Source organism: Acartia tonsa, chromosome 4, assembly GCF_053477335.1.
Source record: "Acartia tonsa isolate MP-2025a chromosome 4, ASM5347733v1, whole genome shotgun sequence".
Taxonomy (NCBI): Eukaryota; Metazoa; Arthropoda; class Copepoda; order Calanoida; family Acartiidae; genus Acartia; species Acartia tonsa.
Genome location: NC_137263.1, coordinates 8,912,719 through 8,940,643, shown reverse-complemented (window position 1 = coordinate 8,940,643; position 27,925 = coordinate 8,912,719). Strand labels below are relative to the sequence as shown.

Genomic DNA, 27,925 nt, shown 5'->3' with positions numbered 1-27,925 from the left:
CATTTGTATTGCAAAACGTAATATTTTTTATAGGAACTATAAGCTTCTTCCACATAGCACATCAATTTGTTATTGGGGAGATGATGGGTTCGAATCTCAGCCTTAACCGTGTCATAACTAAAGATATTAAAATTTGTTTCCAGTTCAGGTATGTCAGATGCGCGACGTTAATGGTTATGGTTAAATGCATTGGCCAACTAAACCTTATTTAATTATTTTACTTTTAGTTAATGATGAAGTTAGCCAATTGAAGAAGAACCACAAACACATTGAGGACAAACTAGAATCATTCATAACAACATCTAAAAAAGATGTTGAATCAATGAAGACATCTGCCAAAGCAGACCTGGAAAATTTGAAGAAATCTTCCAAGGCTGATATCGACACTGCCATTAGAAATCTGCCAAAACAAGATCTTTCACAATACACTACGAATAGCCAATTCAAAACAAGGTACTTTATTATCATTCTTGGCGTTTTCTAAAAAGATTCTTTTCACTTCAGATTTTGTTGATTTTCTTAATATATAGCTGTTTGCTTACACTTCAGTATTTAATCAACCAACAGAGCTTAATTATTCAAATTCAGTTTTTGGACTCTATTTCGTTGTTAAATTCTTTCTTTTTTAGCATTTCCAGCCTCCAGGAAAACATTGATAATATCCAGAAAAATATGCAGACTATTAAGGTAAGTTTCATTCTTGTTAAAAGAAACGTTTCGAGAGTTAATTTACTTCTTAAAGGCTTTATAAGCTAGAAATATATTATTACTTTAATTTAAAATAAAATCAATTATTTGCAGTCGAAAACTAACAGGTTAAAAGCCTTTGAAAATCCACGCAAGATTGCATGAAAGAATCGGTACAAATCTAGCTTAATTTTATATTTTGAATGCCTCTTAGGCTTATGAAACAATTTAAAGGCACCTACTGAACCCTGATAGAAATAATAAACAATGATAAAACAATAATTTTGACATGTTAATATAGGTCAATAGAATTATAAATCTCTCTACTTATAGTTCTTTTATCTTTTCTTAGGACGAAGGTTCTAGCGATTTACAGAAAAATTACCAACAGATCAAAGACCAATTAGAGGAACAAAAACTTAAATTAGGTAACATCTCATTTCAGCTCATAGAAGAATAAATGGGAATAGTCCCTTTAGTGGCCACGCCCCTTAAGGGGCGATTCGTCGTATTTTTAAAATGGCTTTTGATAGGTTATTTTAGGTTAGGTTAAGTTATATTTATATATATATATATTTATATTTGGTTAGGTAAATTTAGAAAAAAAGATATACATATGTAAGGGAAAACTTAATGGAATGGAAATTTTCTCCGGCAAGATACCATAATTTGAAATTTTAATCATCCTGTACATTTAAAAGATAGTAAAATAGAGTAATTTCCTTAAAAATTTTCGGACAATTACTCTAAAATTACAATACACCTCTAAAAACTTGTAAGTTTGAGGAATTGTGTAAGGCATCTAAAGACATGGTGCACTGATAAAAGAATTTGTTTTAGATGGACTGCAGAAACAAGAAGTGAGCACAAATTCAACTGGAAAAGATGCGAATGAAAATCTAAAGAACTCAGTTCTGTCACTAGAAAAAGGAAGTAAGAAATATTTGAATATTTGACACTTGCGACTTACTTTCTCATATGTTGTTGCTAGTTTGTTAGGCGCATGCTGGAATTTGTCATTATAGAGAAATGTCTCCGCTTAACAAAAAAGATAAAAATTGTATACTAAATTATAAGTTTAGAGCATCACATATGTGAGTCCATAGTTTTAGATTAAAGTTAAAAAGCACCTGTACAAAAAGAATACGTTTAGTTGTCAGATTGTCGATATAGGCATGCATATACACATCCTCGTTTACAACTTTAAAAACATTTTCATGGTGGTAAAAAGTTTCATATCATTCTACATACCAATTGTTTATTGAATTTCTTTATTATATGGAAATACAGGAATCTTAAGGGAAGAGACTTTGTACAGACAATATATAAATAAACATTGGAGGGCCTTAGAGTTTTTAAAGCCATTAAATGATAGAAAGCGTATAAAACTTTGAAGATCTGTATCATTTACAGACGAATGTCTTGTCTCTCCCTGCAAAAAATCCACAATTTTTTTAGTGAAAAAGCTTGAAGATGAGATAAAGAGAAAGTTGAACAGCCAGCAAGAGAACCAGTTATCTCTGATAGATAAGCAGAGAAGAACCTGGGAAACCACCAGAGAGAAGGCAGAACAAATGTCACAAATCTTTGAGAGCTTGATCATCACAAGTAAGATTTCTTGTTTCATAATAGTTTGGGGGTTCCATGTTATTATTTCTGTTGCAGTCAAACAAAATGAGCAGAAAAATCCTGCCAGGGATAAAACAATGGACGATTATTTAATATTCATATTCAATATGAATGATGGTATTTAGGACTTTTTTAGATTAAAATTATTGGATAAAGAGTTTGAACACTACTACTGTGATCTAACCAATTAGAATTAAATAAAAGTACCCAATGTTTTGATCCAATGAATAAGATAATGTGATATAATTTTGGGTACCAGTGTAATTTACAGTCTTATAACACTTCTGAGCATGGCAGACTTACAAATCCCTTACCGGACCTTATAGGGCTAGCTTTTTACCTTGTATAAACTAATATGGGGGGGGGGGGGGTGTTTTTTGGGATTGGAAGGATTTCCACTTATAATGTGTTATAACAAAAACATAACTTACTTGAATTATTATCCTTACATTTTATATATCTCATGTTTGAATAAAAAATCATCACATTGAAGACGACAATTTGATTTTTACACAAAAGAAATCATTATATTGAGAACCTTTCGAATTTTCAGAAAAAAATATTAATACATCTTTATTCTCTTGTTAGATGACCGACCTTATGTGAGCTGTGGAATAGGAAGCAATATTGACATGGCAGGAATGATCATCTTCAACCAATTCGAGCTCATCAATAAGGTCAGCTGTTAAATTTGTATGGTAGATTAGTTAGTTTGTTATGCTTTTTAATAAAATTGTCACTTTATGATAATAAGAAGCCTCTAGAGTCACTTGAGGATAGTGTGGGTGGAAGTCGACCTCCACTCTAAATTTTAGTTTTTAAAAGTAAAAATAAAAAATATTTTTAGGGCATTTCTCTTAAGAGGGTTGAGGTTCCCTTCCATTTGAGAAGCTGACAGAATAACAGACATCCTGTTACTTTTATATAGGGATTAAGATTACGTTTTTTTAACAATAAAAACTGAACGTTTATGCTCTAATAAAAAAAGTCTGGAACCACCAAAGGCGCATTAAAAAATCTCTTAAAGATTCAAACATTAATATACAGCCGTTTAAAAGATAATCTATTCATTAAAACAATATTTGACATTATAGATTGAATGGGAAGAAGAGAACGGGTTCAACCTGGTTGAGCCTGGAGTGTATATCCTCCAAATCTCCGCCACCCTGGCCAACTGTACACTCTCCGTTAAGCTGGTGTCGGAGCAACTGGAGGCAGAGTTGCTGGCCCTAACCTCCGCTAGTGGACCCATGGCCATGTTCAAGTCTAGATCCACCATATTCACTGTCGAGGATGATGATAGAGATGCTGAAAAGATTGTTGTTGATATTATTGAAAAGGTATAATTTTCATCCATTGAAACTTTCGGTACTTGATGCCACTGTAATTTTTTTTCCTTATTCTGATCTTGTGGAAGGAGATACGGAAAGTGTCATGTTTGACGTCTTAAAAATAAATACAAAAGGAAAGGATGAGAGGAGAAGTGGGAAAGGAAACCCCTAGAAAATAGATGGATTTTTATTTTTATGACGTCACACATAGCACTTTCCGTATATCCCTTTTAGACTAAGAAAATGATTTTAATGATAGCGTTATGTGGTTTATTAATTTAGTAATAGATTATATTTTAAACATCATGTCTATAATTTCCTTAATAATAATTATTAAAACTCGTACGGTTAGGGAAAACGCGCGAAAAAAAGGTCCCTTTTGTTAGCTTTACGTGTAATATGCTCTATTTGTATAATTAGTTTTAGCTATTTAATTTTTTTGTTGCTTTAAGCTCTAAGCAAACTTCAAAGTTACCAAAGCAGTACATCCATTTGTATATTCGACTTTTTCCCCCAATTTTGTGTTAACTTTATTTCTATTATTATAAAATTTAGGATAGTGGAGAATGTTTGCGAGTAGATTCTGATCTTTCTGTCATCATGTATAAAATATCAGAAGTTTCCAACTCAGAGAATGCGGGTGAACTCTGGAGGATTGTCGACGAATAGCCACAACTTTATTTACTTTCAACTTGAAATAGAATTTTATACACAAGGATTCATTGGAGGTGTGCCATAACATCCATCAAAGTTTCATAATTGAAATTTTAAAATTATTATTCAATAAGTTAGCAAAAAGTTTTAAAAAGCTATAGAAGATTTATAAAAATGTAGCGAGTTAGTTTGAAAAAGCTGTTATGCTGACGTAAAAAAAATTAAGGATCTGATGGCTAATGACAATATGATATAAGACCTCATCCGGAAGTGATACTTCACCTTTCTGGCAAACATTTGAGCCAGGTTTTATCAGGGACCTTAAGAGATAGGACATAAGACGGTAATTCAATGTATCCCCCAATTATGAAAAACTTAATTACCCATTGAAAAAAGATTGGTGGAATTGTTGGAATTTTATTTAAAATTTAAACCAACACGAATGATAGAACGTGTTTAAACAGTTTTGGGGTAAGTATAATTTCCAGTCCTATGTCCCCTGTCTCCCTGGGTTTTATGCAGTCTTATTACACTTTCCTTTCTTTAGTATTAAAGTATGTAGTATAGTGTATATCAAGAAAATATTAGATGATCAAATTAATAATTGTCTTTAAAAAAAATATTCATTTATTTTTATTGTATAGGCTGCAGCTTAGTTTTAAAAATTCAAAAGACTAGAAAAATAAGAAAAGAACTATTTTTTGTTCTGTTTAAATATAGTTAATATTTCTAAATATCAAAGGGAACAAATTAAAAATTAAATTCTTTAAAAGTAGGAACGATTTTAATGCTTTTTTAATAGCTTATTTTTCTAATTATATTTTTTATTGATATAACAACTAATGCAATGTATAATTTTTTTGTGTAAAAAATGAAACAAAAAACTAAAAAACTCCTGGGATAATTGTTTTAAAACTTATATTTTTATATCTTGCATAAATGAAAATTTCCAAATATAATGTAAATCAATGTGATATAGTTATGATTATAATAATAATATATACTTGTACTCATTATCATTTATACTAAACTAAATAAAACAAAAAAAAAGATTTTGTTAGTTTTAACTAAAAATTAGATATTATTCATATAGATTTTTAAGAGACAAATATATATTTTTAATGAAACAATCTCAAAAACAAACTATTCCTCGATTATTCATGATAAAATTAAATAATATAATATCACATGTACAAAAATTAAATTAGTTTAACTAAAATCAAAAGAAATTACATTATTATGTACTAATTTTATATATTTCATTAGATAAATAACAGGGAGATATTCTTCATTTTATATATATTAATAAATATAAATTTATAAGGGTAAATTCTACAGAGGTTTTACTAATTTTTAATTAAATGTTCACAATACCTAATTAAAAAGAGGGAAAGGCATATAAGTCAAGGTTTAAATATTTCTTTTTAAGGTCATTATTTTCAGCTTTTTAAAATAATCTACAATTAATTTATAATATAACTAATGATTTTGTCAGGGCTACAAGTTTAGGTCAATAGGAGAAACTTGTATTACATATTGGAGAAATATTAAAATACGGGAAAGTATTAGAAAATACAGCAAATTAGGCACAGACTTAAACTTTTAGAATTGTAGAAAAAAATAGCTTTCTTCTATTGAACTAAGCCTGTTTCTCTGCAGCATTGGCTAAGTTTAAAATTTCATACTTTTCATTTTCTTTTATTGGCAAGAAATACTTTTATATAGGATATAAAAATAAATAGACAAAACTTTATAACTGTATTCAACAAGCACTTTTTATTTTATGTTTTTTTTTAATAATTTAAATATGGGCACATTGCCTTATAAAGTATAGGACCTCATTAAAATACAGAGTGGAAGTTTTGTTTACACATTTGTAGACTATAAAGTATTTCTTGACAGTACAAATGAGCAAATGAAAAGAAGAATCGAAGATAATGACAGATCTTGTGTGCTGAACATACATTTTAAAAGATTATAACGAACTTACAAGTACAACAACATCATTGAAAAGCGAAGCTCAAGAAATCAAACATAAAAATAGAAGAGTATTTGAGAAATTAAAGATTCCTTTTTATAAAAAATGCTTTATGCAAAATTTTCATTAAAAGAGCGTACTTACCAGTTAAAACAATATTATAGAGATGCAAAGCTCATAACAACAATCCAAAGTGTCCTTTTAATCGAATCATTTCGATCATTTTGTTAAAAAATATTAAAGAAATGGTACTAGGACAAACTCAGGAGTCCCAAACGTCGGAATGGACAAACGCAGGAGTGGACACTTTACCTAACCTAACCTATTTTAGACCATAATAAATACCTAACCCCTGCGGGGGGCTTATTTGTACATTCATACCTTAATATAACCTAATCTGTATAAAAATACTTAATTAAATTAATAATTTAACACTCCTGCGTTTGTCCACTCCGACGTTTGGGACTCCTGCGTTTGTGCAGGAACCAGAAAAATCTTTAATTTCAAATGGACTGTCCTACTGATGGTCTATAGAGTCATGGCTTCCTAGATTATACCTGACTGCAATATAAATCCTCATTTGGTGGAACTCAATAGTATTCGAATATGTATAATTTTACGACCAGGGCTATAACTGAATAGACGTACAGATACACATTCTAATTGTAGAAAAGCTTCGTTATTACAAATGTTGAATTTGTAAGCTTGGATGAAAGTTTTGAGTGCAATTTTATACAAATTCTTTCTTTTGGTTCTTGATTAGCTGACTTTTCAATTTTTTCTTTCTTTGATATCGTGTAATATTGGGGTATCAGTGATAAACAAGAAAATTATATCATTAAGATCTTTACACATTAATTGCTCAAATAACATTCGGTTCATTTAAATGATAAAATTAGCAACTAGATAAAATATGAACGTCTCAATAAATTAGCATTAGTTAAGGGGCAGATGGTTTATGAATGACTTAAATAGCGTTAAATGGCGAATAAAATAAACATTAAATGTATTATCAAGAAAGTTTTATTTGATGCTTTTAAAATTTAAAAAAAGATAGTTTGCCATATTCGTGAAATGTTTTTACTTACAACTAATTTTTAAATGGTTAAAGGTTGATTTACCTAAGTTTTACAGGTGGCTGATGCGCTTTTGCCGAGCCCTGGTTTTAACTATTTTTAATTAATATAAACCTATTTCTCAATAACTACGATGGTGCTTATTTTTTTCTCAATAAAATATTGTAGTATGTTTTGGTTATAAGCATTTTAACGTTATGGGTTGCCTTCTTTCTGCGTATTTTTATTCTTGTCCAAATTATATCAGATTTAAATATCATTTGTTACCAATACATTCAAAAGAATTAAACATCATCATTTTGTGGCTAATTTGATGATATAGAATTAGTAATATAAGAACTGTAAAAAAATTGCATCTTATCGTTAATATAAGCCATAATTTTAGTTGCAGGCTTACTCTGGAACTAGGGTTTGTCCGTCTGTAAAGGGTTAGGCTAAAAAATTGAATCAGAAAATTTAACACAATCATGGGCTGCTATTCAGCCAATTAATTGCATTTCAAATTGCCAAAAATTAAATATTTGTTTTGGAGTAAAGTTGGAGTAATTCTTGTTTTTTGTGTACCTGAAAGGGAAATGGATAAGAAGGGGAGAGGAAAAGGGAAGAGGGTTGTGGGAAAATTTTCACTTAGAATCGTTTGTCAGAATCACATTTCCTTTTTTTATTTATTTGAATAATATTTACTTTTGCTGTGCTACTTTCGGATCTAATTGCCCTCATTTGCATCAAGTAAATAATTCATATAAATGAATGTATGTTAATGCAGAATATCAAGTGGTTTATATTTATTATTTACTAAGTAAGCTATTCATTATCATTCATACTGAGCATTACCAACCAGTATTGCCTAATAACTTACATGTAAAAGAAAGAGGGGTGGGAGGGGGTTAGGAAGCCATACATCATCTTTTACTTGGCTTTTTCTCTATTGAAGCAATAGACTGAGAAGACAGGCATCTTTGAATCATATAATATATGCAATATTAAGTACTAGCGGATACGCCCCTAGAAGCCACTAGGGTCTTAGGTGATGGGGCATTTTTAATTTAAAATTTTTAAAGAAAAATTCCCCAAAAATTTTGTTTTGGAGGGAGGAATTTTTTTGCAGGGTGGAGATAGTCTCCCCCAAAATAGTTAAAACCCTTCCCTGGATCTATAAAAGCTCCAGTGTAATGGAGAACCATATCGGTTTAGCGGTTAGCGAGATCCATCGTTACAGACAAATAAGCTTACTACTTTATATTATAGAATAGGATATAATACATTCATATGCATCTCAGTTATGCGAATGTAAAATATACTTCATGGTTAAAAAAAAATAGCGGCTATGACCCAAGTCTTCGGGGTAGCTACTTTCAAAAAAGAGAGGCAAAAAAAAGTCTAAAACCATAAATATATAAAGATTAACCCATTCAGAACGGCGATTTCTGATTTCTTTTGCTACAAGCCAAAATTACTTTAATTTATAAGCTTGTGGCTATGCCCCTGAAGTAATCCAGAGGGAAAGAGGGGAGGGGTCGACCTTTTACCTTGAATTTTAATTTTAAAAGTAAGGGTGTAATTCTTTATTAGGGGATATTTCTCCTGGGGACCTTCCCAAAAATATCTTGCTATACAGGATATGCAAAAAATAATTATTCAATATTCAAGAGAAAGTCTTTTATTCCTGTATGGCCTTCATTGGGGCTTCCGGCCCCTAAATGCCATCGTATAATATAATTTTCCATTTTTGTGTCTTTGTTTAATTTGTCTATATATTATTACTCTTTTAAATCTCCTCTTAATCTGAATCTGTTTTTTCTATTTAAACCCTTTATTTCATTCTGTAATAAACTGGATGCTTGGGTGCGCCTTTTTGCTTCTAAAACCATTACAGAATAAGTTTACTCGAAACTAGATAAAATATGTGTTATACAACTTTTATACAGTTTGATTTTAACAAAGCGTTCGATATTGATTATTAAAGTCTAGTTATAATGAATTAAAGAAAAATTCTTTTCGAATGATACTAAATTTTGCTAAAATAGAATGAATCTAGAACGAAGAAAATAATTTTATCATACTTTTACAAATATATAATTGTTGATAAACACTTTGTTGAGGGTTTACAGTTGCAGTTAGCCGCCTGACTTTAGTTTCTTCGCGTCATTTCATTCTTGTGATGAGTTTGGGGTTCTAACATTTGTGTATACCATATCTGTTCTGGAATCAGACCCTGCTAGAATCTTCTATTTTCATTGTCTCAACTACGAGAATTTCTCCCGTCGGTCCTGCACACATAAAAGATAAACAAATTATCTTCTGCCCATGTTTGAGATAATCACAAATAAAACTGATTATGGTAGGTATAAAATACGTTTTTAGTAGTTAAGCTACTATACAAAGCTTTTTTTATTCATTAATTGAAATATTAAAGTTCGTGTTCTCATAGAATGAATGTACTATTGTTTCCTTGGCTAAAATTCTAAACGTTTCAACTGATTAGTCTTACACACACTCTGGTTGGTCACATACAACCACACACACACACACACACACACACACACACACACACTTATACACATCCATTCTCTTATTGACTTACAAATAAAGGTTTGTTAGCTTCGCTACTACAGGATTTATTCGTCCTTGTATCCTAATATTTGTGCAATCAACAAAAATAATGAGTACTGAAAAAATATGGTTACTATTACATGCAAAAAATATATTGAATAAGAAAAAAATACAATGATTTATTGAAAGCCTTTGTGATAAAAAATACTTGGCTTAGATTCCTTTACGTGGAAAAAATCTAAGTTAAAGATTTTAATCAATTTGATGTTTAATGAACTAGTTTAAAACCCTTAAAACTGTCTTATCAAGAGTTGCATTTTTCTTAATTAGGGTATGTCTGTACGTTTGACCATCCGTATGTACGTTTGTCCGTCCGTGCGCAACAGAAAGCACTTGTCGTTAATTTAAACATGTTAGAATTGTTCTATCGACTGCAAATTTTGCATGATAATTTCTGTAAGAATTTGGTACTATTTTAGGTACGTCCATTTAAACACGCTTTACCTATTTTTGTCAATATTGAGTTTGTATGATATATTTATCCTATTCATGTAATTTTGGGAATATTGATTCCTTAAACAACAAAGTAGAAAACTTAAAACTTATTTTGCATTTTATGTTCTGACAGTCTACAAGTTTTTTTATGTTCGTTTGTCATACCATCTTATTTTAGATCTTCGCTTTTATGAATGTTGTTATCCTTAATTTTTCATATATTTATGTGGTTTAACGATAGGTGTTTAAATAAAATTTTAGTTTATTCCTGATTTCCAGGGAAGCCAACCATCAATTTAGATTTTTATATACTATATTGCACTTCAGTTTAAAATAAATTGGCGGTTGTACACACTTTTGGAATATCATTGCTATAAATATTTAATTAAAATGAGAAAACAATTATGAGGAAAGAAAAGAACAAAAAAACAGATATTTAAATAAACTTCTTAATTATTTTATTTGTTTTTATCAATGTTTAAATATTCTCTTGATCTGCAATGTGTTTCAGAAAATAGAACAGGAATAAATATTTTAAACCACGGGCGTCCACAATTTTTTTTTATGGAGGGGGAATATTATTATTTAAGAGGGTGTAAAATCCCAGTTTCCACGACTCTATTAAATGATATAAAGTGTGACTTTCAAGCTGAGATATTTGTGTGTTATTCTAAACGTTATTAGACATAATAAAAATGTCTGCCAAATTTTTTTGGGCTCTTTGAAAATCTTAAACAGAATGGACGATGTGTGTTAATTGTAATATATAGGGAAGTAGGGAGGGTGAGGCTTCCGATATTACCCCCACCCCCCTTGTGAACGACCCTGTTTAAAACTATGTAAACTGTGCCATTGGAATATTGATAGTTCTGTATTCACAAAATACGCAGCGAGAGTTTCAATTGGCTACAATCACTCTTAAAACTTTTAGAAAAAGTTTTTAACAATAAATTTTTAATCTCTTTGTTGTCTCTATTGCTTGCTGTCTTTATAAATTACCCGCGACTTTTGCTTAACACGTAGCGCATCCGCTCGTTGTCGGGAAGGTGATAGGTTCGAATCTCGGCCCAGCACTGCGTCATAAGTAAAGACGTTAAAATGGTCCCTACTACTATTATGGCAGGTGCGTGAGATAAATAAAACAGTTGCAACTCATAACCAACCGACAGTTGAAAAAACAGTTTCATGATAATTTTTCACTTATAATACATTTTAAAATACTTTAACAATTTTGTTTTTCATTCAAATTGTTACAAGCTTCTTTTATTGACGTACGTCTCATGGATATAATTATTCTTGTTTTCTAAAATATCATGATAAGGACTAAAAACTGTAGAACACACAATTTTTAGGTGACATATATTTAGTTTTTTTTAGAGTGTTTGTGTGAGTATAATGTATATGTATATAAAAGAAGTATTATCATTCTTTATTCAAATATCTTTAACTAGTCTGCACAGTCAGGAGCCGCTCTTTTATGTATATCTATAGCATTATATTATGGACAGTTTTCCGCGGAAAAGAAAATGAAAAATTGTAGAATTGAATTCTGTTTATTTTCAGATGCTTTAATTCATTTTTGTCGAAAATTTACTTTAATTCGATTCGATGCTGTAAATGTATTATCAGAAATGCTCAAAAGGGAATTTGCTCCATCTGGATCCGGTTTCTTTTATCACAGATAAACCTCGATCATTTTTTAGAGACTCGCTTATTTGTCAGATTGTATGGGAGTTTTATTTTTTGTATAGTATATAATGAATATACTTATTAAGTTATTATAAGAATACCAATACTTATGAATATGTGCATAACTCTAGTACATAAAATCTATTGTCATTCTTTCGAAATCAGTCAAAAATTAGAATTCAATAAAAAAAACTTCGCCCATAAAGATATTGCAAAATAAAATCACCTGTTTCTTTCACATTTTACTTTTATTCGTCTTAGTTGTAGATGCCAACTGTCAAGTACATTGCATCTTATGGTTCACCAAAGAGTTTATAGTCCTATAACAACCCCATAAACTATGGACTAATCAATACCAACCACGAAAAAGAGTAGGAGAGAAAAATTGGAAATTTATGTATTATTGTGGAGGGGTGACTCTTGTCGAGATCTCGTATTTAAGTTATTCTTGGCACTTAGAAATATCATAAAAAATCTATAACTATGAATTAAATATTCTTATAGATAAGTAACAGGATGTCTGTCTGTTGGTAACCGAAGGAGCTAGTAAGCTGAACCGATAGTGTTCTCCATTACAATGTAGCTTATTTACAACCAACCTCCCAAGAATATCCCTCTATTAAATATATGTATGTATAAGTATTTCTTCTTTTTTTTTATAAAAAAAAGCAGGTGAAGTGTAAAAGAAATGATCTTTTAAAAAGAACCAAACAGCTTTCCATGTATGTTTCAGATAAATTGAATATATAAAATCACTAATACTTTAACTTCTTTACTTTAGTTCGTTGACTGTCAAATTTTTAATCTTTAACTCTTTAGTAATGATTTAACATAAATTTATCCTGAAACAAAATAAATGTATTAATAACATATAATAATAATTTAGGTTTGTATATTATATATTTAGAATATAATTACAAAATTAATTATTGTGGCCACTGCACAGTCCTGAATGGATTTGAAACCATGTTTTAAACCAACACATTCCTTTTTAAATATATATTATATAATTATATATAAATATTTATATTCATGTTTAAAGACGAGCAAATCTTTATATATATATAATTGTTAAATCAGGGTAAATAATAAATGAAAATGATCATTGAAGCAAATTGACAAAAAATTCCATAATAATTAATTAAAGCTTTCTTTATATGTGCATGATAATTATATTCAATGTTTATACATATTTACTCATAATACAGATATCCAAAATGTATTTCGTTTGTCTAATGGTAAATTTGAATAATTAACTAGCTTTCACTTTGGCTCTCTTTGATCATTTTCAGATAAAAAGAATAGTAGAGTTGGTTATATATATATTAGATACATCAGAGCATAAGACTATAATATTGGACAAGCAGGTTTACCAAAGAAAAAAAAGAAATTTTTATCAAGCAATCTCACACAATCATTTGTGTTACAATACAATTCAAATTCAGTCTTCAAACATTTAACAATTCTTTTATTTCTTACAATTTTTAATGTTGGCACAAAATAAAATTTTTTTGTTGAAAAAATCTTGATGCTCTGTAAGTATGCATAATAATAGTTTTTAAGTAAATGTTCCAAAAAAAAGCAAGGCTAGCTGTTGTAAGGGGGGGGGGGGTGGCAGGGCAAAGTGGGAAAGAGGGGGGCCAACCTTACGTGAGTTTCAATATTTTGAACAATTTACTTTGTCTCTACAAAATTCAGTCAAAAAATTATGAAGATGTTTAAATTTTCAACTTTAAATTTTTATTTATTTATCACATTTGGATTTTGATACAAATTTTTAGCACGCCTCAACTTCTATATTGTTTAATTTTCTAATTGTCTGCATCTTGGTTTAGCAATTAAAATTTAATTTCACTGTTTAAAGGGGTTGTTTAGTTTAGATATATTTTTTTAAATTCATGCATGAATGTTTAAAAATAAAATTTGCTAGAATATATAAATTTCATGCGAGTAGCTGTATACATAAAATGAAAACCAATATAAAAAGATAGCAAATAATATAAAGATTATACAGGAAGGGTAGAAGGTAAGAGGGGGGAGGGAGGGGGCGAAGGGCGCACCAAGACAAAGGAAAAAAATCTTTGAAAATAAATTTTGAGAATTTACAAAAAAAATTACAATTTGCTATGCTGGCGCTGTGCACGACTTTAAAATTTTATTGAACAATTGTACGAATGTAATATATTCACATCCATGAATTGTATTTCAAGTGTGAATGGAGCAACGAGCAATAAAAATTCTGGTCCGTTTCATTGATCTCAACTTTCCACACTGAAGGAAACAAATTCAAAGTAAATGGACCAGAGATATATTTTGACTCAATAATTTGCCCAATTCAAAGTTGCGAATATATATACACACTTGTCAGATAAAGACAATGTTTTTTTTAGCATGTAATTGGCACCAATAATTAAAGACTGATGTAAAGCCGCGCAGTCTTGTGTACAATATATCATATAGTATATAACAGTATACATATATGCTATGGTTTTCATCATAAACAACAAAGATAACCCTGAACGCGTTTTTTTTATTCTGAAGTTTTTTTTTTGGCACAAAGAACACCTCAAATACAAAAAATACCATCGGCCGCCGCATCTTATGGAAAAGTGTCAATTGGATGATTGATTTTTTTCCAGAGCGAGCATTCCCCTGACCTACCCTCTCCCTCACTGCTATCCATAGAACTCGCCTACGTAATGTAGGCTGTTGTTCGTACCTTTGGATTGCTGGCCATAGCGGTTTTTGTTAGCAGCACGGCGTCGCATAGCAATATCAAGCTTGATCAATGCCTGATCGTATGATGGCGGGGGATGTATGACACTGTTATACTCCGGGGGCCCGACGCTTGCGCTAGAGGACGAGGAATGAGTGCTGGCCTGGGAGTGGGAGTGCGTGCTAGCTTGGGATGCAGATTCTATGTTATTTACCATGAGATTCTGGTTGTGATGCGGTGGCGGGTTCGGAGCACTGTGCGTTGAGTGGAATGATGTCGTTGATTCTTGTCGCTGGAACGTGTGGAATGACCTGGAGGCCTCCAGATGCTTTGATGGATGCATGAGGACCCGTTGTGCCTGAACAGAATAGGGGGAGTTGAGGTGTGAGGAGGAATGGCTCTGCATGCCACCCGGCATCAAACCCCGTCTGAGTGACCTGCCATTGCCACATCCGGACTGATGGCCGAGCTCACACTTGCCAAGAGTTGGCCGCAACGGAGACTCGTGCAGGCTACCATGGCTGCCGTCACTTTTGTAGCCGTTCCTGCTGTGTGACCTGGAGTCCAGCATATCCTGGCTCCTGCTCACAACCTTGTCCTGTCTGCCCCAGTCAACCTTCACCTCCTCCTCCTCATCAAATCCTCGTTGGCTGTGCTGACTCTCCCCGGAGTCGTCGTGTGCGGCGATACATTTTAGTTGGATTTCAATCTCCTGCTCCGGGTCACTTCTGTACCCCCCTCTGCTACTACATCTACTCGGGTTGAACTCGTTCACCCGTGGCACCATATTTACACATTCATCCGCCTGACGATTGGCCTGACGATGGTTGTGATTCCCCTTTCCCGCATCTCCATTAGACTGCAGCCGTCTGGCAGTCAACCTGTCCTGTTCATATTTGCTCAACTGCTTAGCAGGACTTGAATACCTTGTTCGCCTTTTAACATGTTCACCGTCGCTCTTATAGCCGTCGCCGTCAGATTTATACCCATCAGATTTATAGCCGTCGGATTTATACCCATCTGATTTATAGCCGTCCGTTTTCTTGTGCAGTCCCTCCGATGGCTGACGACGTCGCTCACCGTGCCGCGTGGCGTAGCATTGTCTCTCTGTTGTGCGGAATGTTGTGAAGGAGGAGTTAGACAAATACCTAAAAAATAATAAATTTAAGATTGAGAAATTAAGAAAAAGTCTTTCCAAATATCAATAACAGTTTTCCACGAAAATGTATATTTGCTATTTTAGGAATCAAATTTTTTTGGGGGTGGCTTTATGGGACAAAAGAAATAAGTCTATATAATTTTTGTGTATGTGTGCTTAATTTGTAAGGTCGCATATACACGCTTAAAAACTGGTTTAATTCCGGTGCGAAATAAGCATTTTCTGGGAATTTCTTATAAGGCTTTTTCAGAGAAATAAATTTATATATTTTCAAAAGAAAAATATATTTTGAAAAGATATCGATTACATATAAGTTTTTAAAGAAAAAATATTTTTTATGAATAAGTTGAGCAGCAAAAGAAAGCGAACTATAACTGAGGAATTTTAACATAAAAAATTGTACAAAGAAAATATAAAAAGTAACTGCATATTTAAGGATATTTGTATAATGGACGTTCTGTCGGACAGACGGATGAACATACCCAAGTTATAAAGTAGCTGGTCTACTAAGAATTTAATCTATATATGATGTATTAATTTAATATATTACTACTTGATATTAAATAAGAGCGTAGATGTGTTAGTTTTCAAAGATAGGAATAAAAGATGCGAAGGCTGTATCTGACATTAAACATATGGAACTTGAAAAAAAATCTCTCTCTCTTTCTTTCATTCTCTCCTCCCTCTATCTCCTCCCCCCACGCTGTGTGTGTGTGTGTTTGTGTAACTACATGTTAGGAAAAGTGCACCAATCTCTTATTACAAAATATTTCTTATCAAAGATACAATCATTCTCTTCTTTGGTTAGCATAGCTACTCTTACAAAGTCTGTATATGTCTGTAAAAGGGAACTCGGTTTTCTCAGCTGCTATCAAAGAAATTCAAATATTTCCTTTCAATGGGAGTTGAATCCTACAGGGGTGTATCCACCCCCTTTAATTTAGTCAAGTAAGTGGATCCACACCCATTCTGAATTGGTTTAGATTGCCATTACAATTTTTATTTTTGTTTTGCTGTTCAGTATTCATGATAATTTGGTGAATATTTTATATTTTATATTCAAAAGCTTTGCTACTTATAGATAATGTCATCCTTGTTTATTATTTGCACTTTTCTCTTCTCACATTAGAATTGAGAAATTTCTTTCTGGTGAGTTTTTTCAAATATTAATCATGAAATAAACATGATGTAAATTGTTCAATATAAGAAAATTATAAATATTTTTTATTCTGCCAAAGCTTTTCCTCTTCTTACACTTTAAAAGAAGTAAAGTTAGAATTTGTAGAGTTTCTGCATCAAGCCCTTCTTTCTTTACAAACTGTTTAGTTTCCCTTTTATCTTGCCACCACCCTTCCCTCCCCCCCTTTCCAGTTCTAACTCTTAACCATTCAATTTTCAGCTTTCAGTTTGAAAAAAAGTTGCAGCAAAGTTTACTTTGCTCTTTTTCCAATTCCCTCCTCGAGAATTTAAATAGTTCTCACGTTAAAGAGAATCTAAAGAATTATTTCATCATTAAACTTCATTTATATCTAAAGAGTTATTCTTTTCATATTATTACATTTTGCATTGAAATAAACTATATACCTATGTATATATTTGAAAATTTTTAGTCACATTTTAACGTTCTATTATTTGCCAGGGAGGGAGGGGTCATTGGGCTGTTTATTATACTAGTCCCCAAAGTTTTATGATAACGTTTTCTTATTCGTTGTATTTCTTTGGAAAAATTTTATTGAAATTTGATTTGTTGGTTTAGTACCTTGAGCAATAAACGTATTAGCCCCTTTTAATCTACAGAAGGGGCAATTTTGTGTAATATCATTGGAGATGTACATCAATTTATAGGCCAATATCTTATCCCTTTAGATCCCTGAATATTTGCACCATACTTCACTATCAAAAACAATATTTTTCGTAGTGGTCTCTCCCGTAGCTTGTAAATGCTGTGTCCTGGGAGGATTTATCCACCCATCCCCATTAAATTTCTTTTGTTTTGAAAGAGGCATTTTTTGTTGTGTCATTATTTTTACTGAGCTAGCTGTATATCTCGCGGTTTAGATGGTCACCTTAAAATAGACTTAAACCTTACCAGGACCAATACAGACATAATACTCTCGTTAGATTAAATGGGGTATTCCTGTCCAGTTTTTTGTTTAGGAATGAATATTTCTTACCCGAGGGAATAAATGATGGACCGATAGGTCATCATTTATTCACGAGGGTAAGAAATATTCATTCCTAAACAAAAAACTGGACAGGAATATCATTCTCACTTAAACAAAAACTCATTTTTATGCTAGTAAAATGTGGTTTATTTTTGGTTTTTAAATTTCATTTATTTCCCTGGTATAATTTTTCTTTCTTTTATTTATTAATAAAAATTATAAAATCTTCCAAAAAAAATTAAAAATCTTCTAAAATCATACCAGGGATATAAATGAGATACCAGGGAAATAAATGAATATTTACATCCACTATTTAAGGGGTTGTTTATATGGGAATGGTAATTTACCAGCAGCTACGCCCCTATAGAGGATCTACGGCGATTTCTCTTGGGAGAGGTTTTGTACCCTACCCCCAAATAGCTATAAGCCTTCCCAGAACCTATGAAAATCTGCACTGTATAGAGGAACCCCATCGGTTCAGAAGTTAGCGAGATCCTTCGGTACAAACAGACAGACAGAGATCCTTTTACTTATTATAAGGATTAAAAAAAAGATGAAGATACTGTATAAAATGAAATATGAAAAGTTTGTAGTATGACACAAAAACAAATCAATTTCCTGACTTGTGTAATGTGTAGGAGAATTCTTGATTCAGATATATTTCTGCAAATATCTACACTGTAAATATTAATACAATGTTTTTCCTTTAAACTTTATAGAATTATTTTTCTACTTCTTAAGCCTTACCTCGGAGGAGGGCAGGATTCTCCTTAGATTATTAATTAAGTGATCATTTAGAGAATCCAGAGCATCATCCGCTAGTTAAGGGATGCGATACTCTAACACAAAAGGATATCATGTTAAGTAAATAACATCCAACAGACAACAAACCCTTTGATTGCACGACCTTGGCCTGAGAAGTCCCAACTGTGCAGGGTAATGAGTTGCGCCTGATTGTGGGCCAAGGTATTCCCCCTACTCCAACTATTTATGTAGCGCACCTGACATAGCAGCAGTAAAAGTAACATCTTTAGCGTCTTTAGTGGATACGCTTCGTGTAAACACACGGTCGCGGGGCACAAAATATTAATATCTTCAAAACTTTTAAAATAAATTTTATAAATCGAACTATAGTTGTAAGGTTTGTGTGTAAACTGTAATAGATTTCAAATATAAGAGAATTACTTTTTTAGAGTGTATAGAGAGACAACATGTAAATTGGACCCATAAATTAGAATTGCGGGGAGGGGGAGTTCTCAATTATTTTATATTAACCAAGGTCACAACTAGAAGAGAATCAGACATTTTTCCCTGCAGAGTTTTGGTTAGGTAGGTTTCTATTTTTCAAAACCCTTTCACCTATTTAATCTATTCTTATCTTATCATTATGACGTTTATTTCTGGAAGATTTTTTTTTGAAAATCTGCTAAATCTTAAGGCTTAGAATAGTTATCAAGTAAACATTTCAATATGTTTAGTTTTCAATAAGGAAACTTATTACAATCAGAGTTTTATAAAAAAAAATAATTGGGTATAGTCACTTTCGTGGCAACGCCTCTTAAGGGGCGTTTTGTCGTATGTTCACAGTAGCTTTTATTCTATTTCTAGCCCATGCGGGGGGCTCTAACCCTGCTTGTTGGCAGTTACCAGGTTTTGATAATTATTCTTAAATTAAATACTTACTGGTTATTACACAGATTTGATACAGATCCTTGTGTTGGCTGGTTCACTAGGTGGGCCGCAGCCAAGGAACTGTCTAGGGATTTCTGGCGGGGCAGGTTTCCAAGACCAGGCGGCCGTCTGGAACAGTTCCTGAAAAAGTTGGTTTTAATGCAATTAAGTGAAAATGAAGTTTTATCTTAGGATAAATTATCTAAATTGATGATAAATTTTTCTTTAGACATTAATGAATTGATAAGTCTTGAGATAAATGGCAAAACTATTATTTATTTTCCATTGCTCTGCCCCTGGTGCCTGGATATAACTACATCATATGGGCATTTCAGACATTTTATTATCATACTTGTTAACATACAAAAAAGTCATAGATAGATTAATTGTTTACAATGTATAAGTGGTAAAGAAATGTATTGTTTAATATATTCAAAATTTAGCAGCTTTGTAAGTAAGACGGAATCTTTTAATATTTTCTAATTATAAATAGAAATTGATTAAAAAAATTGCAGGTATTGTGTACGAATCACTGATTATTACATAATCATTTTTTGCTCATATAATATTGTTAAAAATTGAAGCATAAAGATTGCAGCGACTGCGGTTTTTAAAGGTAACCCATATAAAATACATACACATAGAGAATGTAGTAATTGGAATATGTTGTATGTGCAACCAATATATACCATGTACAGTTGGGCATATCAGTGGATTTTCTACTCTGAAGTGGTAAGCTTTTTGTCTGTAGCGAAGGATCTCGCTAACCGCTGAACCGATATGGCCCTAATTTACAGTGATGCTTCTTATAAGTCCTGATATTATTTTAGGCTATTTTATTTCTGTAAGTCTGGGTATTGTTTTAGGCTATTTTTCTGCCCTTTCATATACCTTCAAATATATTGCCCCTTGATGCTAGAGGCGCTGCCGCCAGTACATATTTTAGAGAATTTATTTCTGGTAATGTATTGAAGGGCCTGACTGATGTACTTAAATAAAAATAAATGTATATAACCGGTGGTGTGGTGGTGGTGGTGGCTAGACATGTATTATACATATATTTATTTATGTCGGAATCTTAGTTTTATTCAAGAAAAGAGTAATGTCTTGTATATTATATAAATTATATTTTATACATTTTTAAAGAGCCAGTTTTTTTCGCCAAATTTATGATTATTGTTTAGATACCTAAGTAGTAAGCAACCAGCATCAATATAAATTCTAGAAAAGTTTGATATCAATTTTTGTAATATGAAAATGTAAAGCGCTGTCGCTCTTTTATAGATTTAGTTCGTTTGTCCATATTGGCATAATTTATTATCTCTAAATACTAATAACTCGGGCATTTCACTAAATTGTGTGTTTTAAATTTTCATTTCTTGCTCTAATGTTTAAATAAACAATTTCTCAATTAGCAGCTAGGAATAAAAACAATCAGGAAAGCTATTATTTTTAGTAGCACATCTACTCTAATACTGTCCGTCCATCCCTATTTTTAGGGAGGGAGGCGACATTGGGTGTTCGTTACACTAGTACCCAAAGTTATATTATAACGCTTTCTTATTCGTTAGCCTGACAACTTTGGGGACTTTTGATTGGTTGGTTAAATAAGTTGAGTGTCCAAACGTTTCAACCAATAATTGCATCCTACAGATGAGGTAATTTGAGGATGTACATTAATTTATCGGCCATTGTCTTAACCCTTTAGATCTTTACCTAATATCTTTTTAAGCATGAAGAGTTAAATGTAGAATAATAGTGAAATACATTAAATAGTTACAAATTAATTCTTGCTTTTTTATTATAAAAAACCAAACTAATAAAAATTATCCACCGACGCTATGGGCGAAGCTGTTAGTATACCTTAACAAAAAAGGCTGAAACTAGACATAGTATAAATGGATGTACAGACCTTATATGCTCAAATTTAATTATAATAGATAGGAGTGTCTGATACAATATAGAATGAAATAAAAGAATTTTTAGGGTTAATTTATCAAGACATTGCATAAGAGTTCTAATTCTTAATTTAAGGCACGTGGCATTAGAATGAAAAGGGGAATAGCTTGGCCCTAAATATGTGCGCTTTATTAGTTACAATATTAGACAGCGGTCGTGTAATGATAAGAAGTTTATTTACCTGAGCCCCCATCCAGAATTGTGTGAGTTTCTATTATCCTGGCCGCTAGCGGATGCTGTGGCAGCTGGAATACCAGGAACTGAGCGGCTGAGCTCAGGATTTGCCTGCAGACTGCTGGACACAGGTCGGGTGGGCATGTCTCCGTAATACAGATTTTCTTCACCTAGAAATAAAATGTAAAATAATAATAATGCCATAGTTTGATTTTCCTTTGGATACAATTATAGTACAATGGATGAAAAATAAATTTTTCCCCAAAGTCGATTTCTCTTGGGTAAAAGGGGATGGCGGAGGAGGGGAGTTTCACCTACTCTACCGACAAAAAGCCACTAAGTTTACTAACTTACATTCCGCCAAAGATTAATAATAATAAACAAAATATGAAAAAGAGAAAAATTAAAAAGAAATGTTATATCGGCCGCCAGAGCATTTCATAATGAATTCATGTAAAATTCTTATTTATTCATGATTTATTATGTAGTTTATGCTTACGTTTTTTACACTAGTTTAAAGATTAAAGATGAGAAAGTGTTTATGGCCTAAAGAGATGATTTTCCACCCATATCTGCAATGGCGCATTATAGCCTAATTTCTGACGCCCGTCCATTATACTCTATTATTGGATATTTGAGATTCTCCCCACACTTTTTTTCTTCTTTACCTAAGAACCAAACTAAACACAATTCTTTTAATGTACATACATTAGTTTTTTTTTTCTTTTTATGCTCACAACACTAAATATATATTATTTGAGAGTATACTAAAAAAGAGGACATTTCTTTGGCTTAACAAATTAATGAATATGAAAGATCTTTATATAGTGCCTATAAAAAAAGGTTATAAATTAAAAAACTTTTGGCCAGAGTATCCAGAATGACGCCATATTAGAATAGTTCATTATTCAAATATTACGTCATATTAAGATAGTCCATTATTAGGCAAAAAGTTTTTGAATAAATTCCCTTTATTTATAGAGGCACTATAAAGAGCTTCACGGACAAACACTGTACATGAAGATAAGATTCGTTACTATCACTTGTATACCTACCCTACTAATTCTTTTATTTTTTTCAAAAAAATACTCTTTTATTCAAGTTGAATCTGACTATAGAGAAAATTAGCTTCATAGATAGACAGACAGACAAGCTACAGTTCTATAACTTAATCATATATTTGAATTGTGGGAATTGTTTTTTTTATAGCATTTCCTCAGTCAAATTCAATTTGTTTAAAATCTTTAACCCCTTAAAATTTTTCAAAGCTACTTTATGACTTCAATTACACAATAGTTCATATTTATTTACTTCATTTTTAATTTTTACGGGGAAAATGACAAATAAAAAATAAAACATGTTAGAAAATTAAAACAAGGATGATTACTTTAAAAGCATCAAATAATTTTTCCATCCCCTTCACCACTCGAATCTAACTCTTTTTCCCTATCTACCATATCTGACATACAATTTTTTTTATATTATTTTTAATTCTTTTCCATTGCATTTGATAGTTAATAATAAATGATTAGCCTTTTTCCGACCAACCAACGAACTGATAAACCAGCTGATAGAGGATATCCTTTTTTTATATAAAATTTTGTAAAACGTTGTTGTAAAGATATCCATGAATAAACAGGATATTAATCCCATATAAACTGCACATCACAGTTTTCATGAAAAATTTGAAGAAATATGGGCAAAATTATTTTATTCAGTTGGGTGAATACCCATAACCCCCCCCTTCCTTCCCTCCCTCTAAACACTTATTTTTAATTTGAACAATATCTTTTATCTAGCCCTATAAGGAGAAGTTACCCAACCGTAAAGAAGTAAAAAAATGGAGCTCTTTTTTTTTATAAAAGTCAAATTAGTTGGAGAGGTTACTAATAAATAATTGTTCAAAAAAGATTTCTTAAAGCTGTTTAAAACATTTAATTATCAAAATAAAACATGCTTTCATGAAAAAAAATAACTAATTGCTATTCTTTACCACATAAATCAATCCTCACCGTATTTTTTTCAAGCTACAAAAAGTACTTTGATACTGTCTTCTATTTTTCTTTCCCTTGTAAATATTTTGCTATTAAGATTATATTTTTATTCAATTCTTTTTTTTGTATACTCCATAGAAGAGGTAACAGAAAAATAATTTCTTTTTTTGTAATTTTCTTATTTGTTTATTCTACTCTAATATCCTAATAAATCCAGCGGGGAGAATAAACTATTGAGTATAATGCCTACTAGATTAATTATAAGCTTTTATGCATAACATTAAGGGGATCAGGTCGCAAATACGAAAGAAGATAAATTTATAGGCATTGAGGGCCAAACGGCCAGCCACACAGTTTTTCCTTCAAATAATCTAGAATAGTCAAGACTTAAATGTGCTCATTTAGCGTGCAATTCACATTTATATGTAAAAGTTTACGCGCGTATTCTATAGCCATGCATATTATTTGTATGCAAGGTTGTGCCGGTTATGATTATGTAACAGCCGTTAAAGTAACACGAAATATCTTTCGTTGTATTTCCGACTAGATTCCACTAAGGTTTCTTATATGTATATATTGTATACTAGCGTATACTCAAATCAAATATATTCATCAACATATTAGGTTCAATTACATCTTTATTATATTGTTCATTAATTCATACTAAACAAAGGTATGTCACATTTTTGTTGTTGACAATTTTGTCTACGGGATGATAAAAATGGCATGGCGTTTTATCGAACAAATAACAAACATTGAACATTGTAAAAGTAATTTTTTAAAGCGAAGCTTTTCTATAATAAGGGTCGGTCCGTCCGTACGTCCGACACGGATAGCTTTTTTCGTTAATTTAGGCATGTTAGAATATTCCTATCGATGACAAACTTTGCATGGTGATTCCTGTAGTAATTAGTACGATTTAGAAAGCGTAGCAACTCTATAATCATTACCAGATTGTCCGTACGTCTATTTTAAACATGTTGATTTTTTACCTTTTTAACAACAAATTTTAATGTGATCTTATTATCCGTTTTTTTCTGTTTTTTGGTTTACTAATTTCTGGGACAACAAAGTACAATATTATAAGCAAAGCAACTCTATAATCAATTCCTAAAAATGTAAGTATGTCCATAAACATTGTCCTTTATCAATAAGTTTTTCAACAAATTTACTCACAATTTGGCTTTTACTCTTATTCATTCATATTCTGATTATTCAGTTCTGACACTATACAAGTGTTAATGTCCGTTTGTCCTTCAGAGCTTCGCTTTTATGGATGTTGTCATACTTGTTGTAATATGCATTTGAGAAAAACTCATCAGTAAATTCTTCTACTTCAATAAACGCAAATTTGAATTTTTTTTGTATTTGTAATCTTTAGAAACGTTTGCGTTCCCTCCCTCAAAATAGTTATAAACCTTCCCTGGTCCTGTTAAAAGCTTAACTGGTCCTGTTAAAAGCTTAACTGTAAAGGACAATACTTTTGGTTCGGAAGTTTCGAAATCTTTCACTACAGACAGACATACTCACACATATAGGACATCCTGTTACTTTTATATTATATTACAAAGATTGGTTTGACTTACTTTGTTCAAACTCCAAGTTTGGAACGGAGGAGCTGGAGCAGAGGTCCTTGCTGCTCAGAGGTAAGTCTCTCTCCTTGTCCTCCATCCTCTGGGCCACCTTCTCGTCGTACAGGAAGAACCACGAGTGCATGTCCTCACTCAGACCCTCATATGAATATCTGAATATTTAATTATTTAAAAAAAAAACAAGGTTAAAATCAGGGCTCGGAAGCCTTGCGTTAGCCGCCTGTGAGTCTCAGGGAAATCAACCTTTTACAATTTCAAAAATCAGCTTGAATTCCAAACCTGACCCAAATATTGTAACCCCTCTTCTTAAAAAAAAGTTTTAAAAGCATCCAAGCAGGATTAAATTTTATTTTTATTTAAATTTTAATTTGTAGTAATATTTACACCATTATGTAAATCCAGATTCCAGCTTGATATGGAAATATACGACAAAAAAAAGAATTATTGAATATTTTTTACCTGTCATTAGCATCTAAATTTTTAGCTGAAACGTCTGCACTGGCGGTCACACGCCATCCCAGCGGTGTCACAGCCTAAAATATCATAAGACAATTTAGAGACAATACCTTCGAAACTTTTAAACTAAAAGTTGACTTTAAACCTAACCTTAACACCTTTCGAAGCAGTCTTTAAAAAATGCTGAAAACCATCATGGGAACTAATTAAGGCTTCTCTACAATGAAGAACTCAATCAGTTGGTTATCGAGATCTTATCAGACAAACAAACAAAATACTCTACATACTTTATATGATAGGATAGATGCTTACAAAGAAGAATTAAAAAAGACGCTAGTATAGTATATACTGGAACCTCTTTGATTGCATTTATTGGATCTTATTTGCCTCCATGCAAATATCTTGCATCATTTTATCTTCCAACATTCCCTATTTTTATCCAGTTCAATGGCGTGCACAGAAATTCATTAAAATTTGTAATATGTCAATAACTTTGAAATCGTTGACTTAAACTGAACCAAATGAAATATCCAACCATTAAAAGATTTTAGTTAATTTTCATTTGCATTCCTCACTATGTCTGTCTGTAACGTCGTGTTTTCCGCCCAATTTTCAACGTAAGATTGGTTGTGTTTTGTCAGGGATTGAATTTCGTCTTTGTTTAGCCATTAGCAGGTTTAAATAGTCCTTTATTTCCATTGCCATTGTTTTATTTTGGCGTCTATTGATGTTTTACTCAGATAAAAACATCTTTCTATAATTATTTTTTATCCAAATGATCCTTAGAAAGCATAAAAAGACAAAGAGAGCAATGGTTGTAAGCCAAAAAACCAATACTTGCTTTCATTGATATGTTAATGAAAAACATTTCTCAACTATGAATAGGAAATATTATGGTGTCGCATAAATTAGGTTCCATCCAGAGGTTTCCTTAATTTTCAAAATATTTATTAACAGAAAATCTACTTTGTGTGTTGTGTCAGGCAGTTGTTGTGTTATTTGCTTGTTAGTTTCCACTAATTTTCACATAGTTAAAAGGAATATCCACAGCAGAATAACACACATCAGCAACTAAGGAGAGGCTTCGCCGTTTTAACTTGAGAAAAAGTGGTTTAAGCAATCTCGCCCCAAAAATTAACGGACGGTTTAAAGCGTAATTTTGGTGCTTTTAATATTCTAAACTTTAAAGCTTTGCTATGTTTGGAAGAATCGTACTTGTTTAAACCTTTATTTTCAAATTGTATGTAATATAAATATGAAAATATTTAATACTATGTATATCATTTACATATACATACATTTGATAGTTGTAGCATGTAGAGATATTATATTATATTATAGTATCCTATGGTTCATATGGTTAATATAATAATACCTGTAATATGAGGCAAAGAAGATAAATTCCTCTTGTGGAGTCACTGTACAATCCTTCCGAGGCCCAGGGGTCTCCTTCAAGTTTCCACTCTATACTCTTACCATAATTCCGGGGACCTTAATACAAACAATGTACACATTTTTATTCAAGCAAAAAAGGATAGGACAATGAAATATGTTTTTTTTAGTTACGCAATGTTTAATGGTAAATATATTTAAAGAACTTTTTTTTACATTTATTTTGAAATTTATTTCAATGGTTGTTTTGTTTCTTAGATAATTATTATATTACGGTTTTCAAGAGTCATAATTATAGCCTACTTTTCTAAATGAAGATAAAAAGAAAACAATTATCTCTACATTATATTTAATTATTAATTGCATAGACCTATCCCGAAATTTCTGTGTTAATATAAGATGGCAACCTATTCATTTTATAGTGTGCAATTAATTTCGCGCATTTCCACATCTATAAAGCGATCTATATTTGAATTAAGAAACAACATCATACAAATAATGTAGCGAAGGGGATACAATTTTTGTGCTGCTGGTATGCAGTTATGGTGATTTGAA

General features: G+C 31.6%; 2 protein-coding genes across 2 annotated transcripts in view; one reads left to right on the top strand and one right to left on the bottom strand.

Annotated features, from left to right (window-relative positions):
• Window positions 1-216: 216 nt before the first annotated feature.
• Window positions 217-5,490, top strand: LOC145315943 (uncharacterized). The gene is made up of 8 exons (XM_080156114.1): window positions 217-453; window positions 630-687; window positions 1,040-1,115; window positions 1,528-1,620; window positions 2,146-2,295; window positions 2,905-2,993; window positions 3,411-3,656; window positions 4,203-5,490. The coding sequence occupies exons 1-8, from the start codon at window positions 323-325 to the stop codon at window positions 4,314-4,316; spliced, it is 957 nt and encodes a 318-aa protein (XP_080012240.1). The 5' UTR covers window positions 217-322; the 3' UTR covers window positions 4,317-5,490.
• A 3,591-nt stretch (window positions 5,491-9,081) lies between these two features.
• Window positions 9,082-27,925, bottom strand: part of LOC145315942 (uncharacterized) — a 40,816-nt gene continuing 21,972 nt past the window's right edge. The window contains exons 8-14 of the mRNA XM_080156113.1: window positions 27,354-27,469; window positions 25,982-26,055; window positions 25,517-25,674; window positions 21,944-22,106; window positions 19,816-19,944; window positions 14,812-15,956; window positions 9,082-9,625 (exon numbers count right to left, since the gene is read on the bottom strand). Coding sequence (XP_080012239.1) covers window positions 9,564-9,625; window positions 14,812-15,956; window positions 19,816-19,944; window positions 21,944-22,106; window positions 25,517-25,674; window positions 25,982-26,055; window positions 27,354-27,469 — 1,847 coding nt within the window. The 3' untranslated portion in view covers window positions 9,082-9,563. The remainder of the gene's footprint in view (window positions 9,626-14,811; window positions 15,957-19,815; window positions 19,945-21,943; window positions 22,107-25,516; window positions 25,675-25,981; window positions 26,056-27,353; window positions 27,470-27,925) is intronic.

Coding starts and splice junctions, on each gene's coding strand:
- LOC145315943 (XM_080156114.1), top strand. CDS start 323: ATGAAGACATCTGCCAAAGCAGACCTGGAAAATTTGAAGAAATCTTCC. Junction 1,621..2,145: donor TCTGTCACTAGAAAAAGGAA/GTAAGAAATATT, acceptor CAATTTTTTTAG/TGAAAAAGCTTGAAGATGAG. Junction 3,657..4,202: donor TTGTTGATATTATTGAAAAG/GTATAATTTTCA, acceptor TATAAAATTTAG/GATAGTGGAGAATGTTTGCG.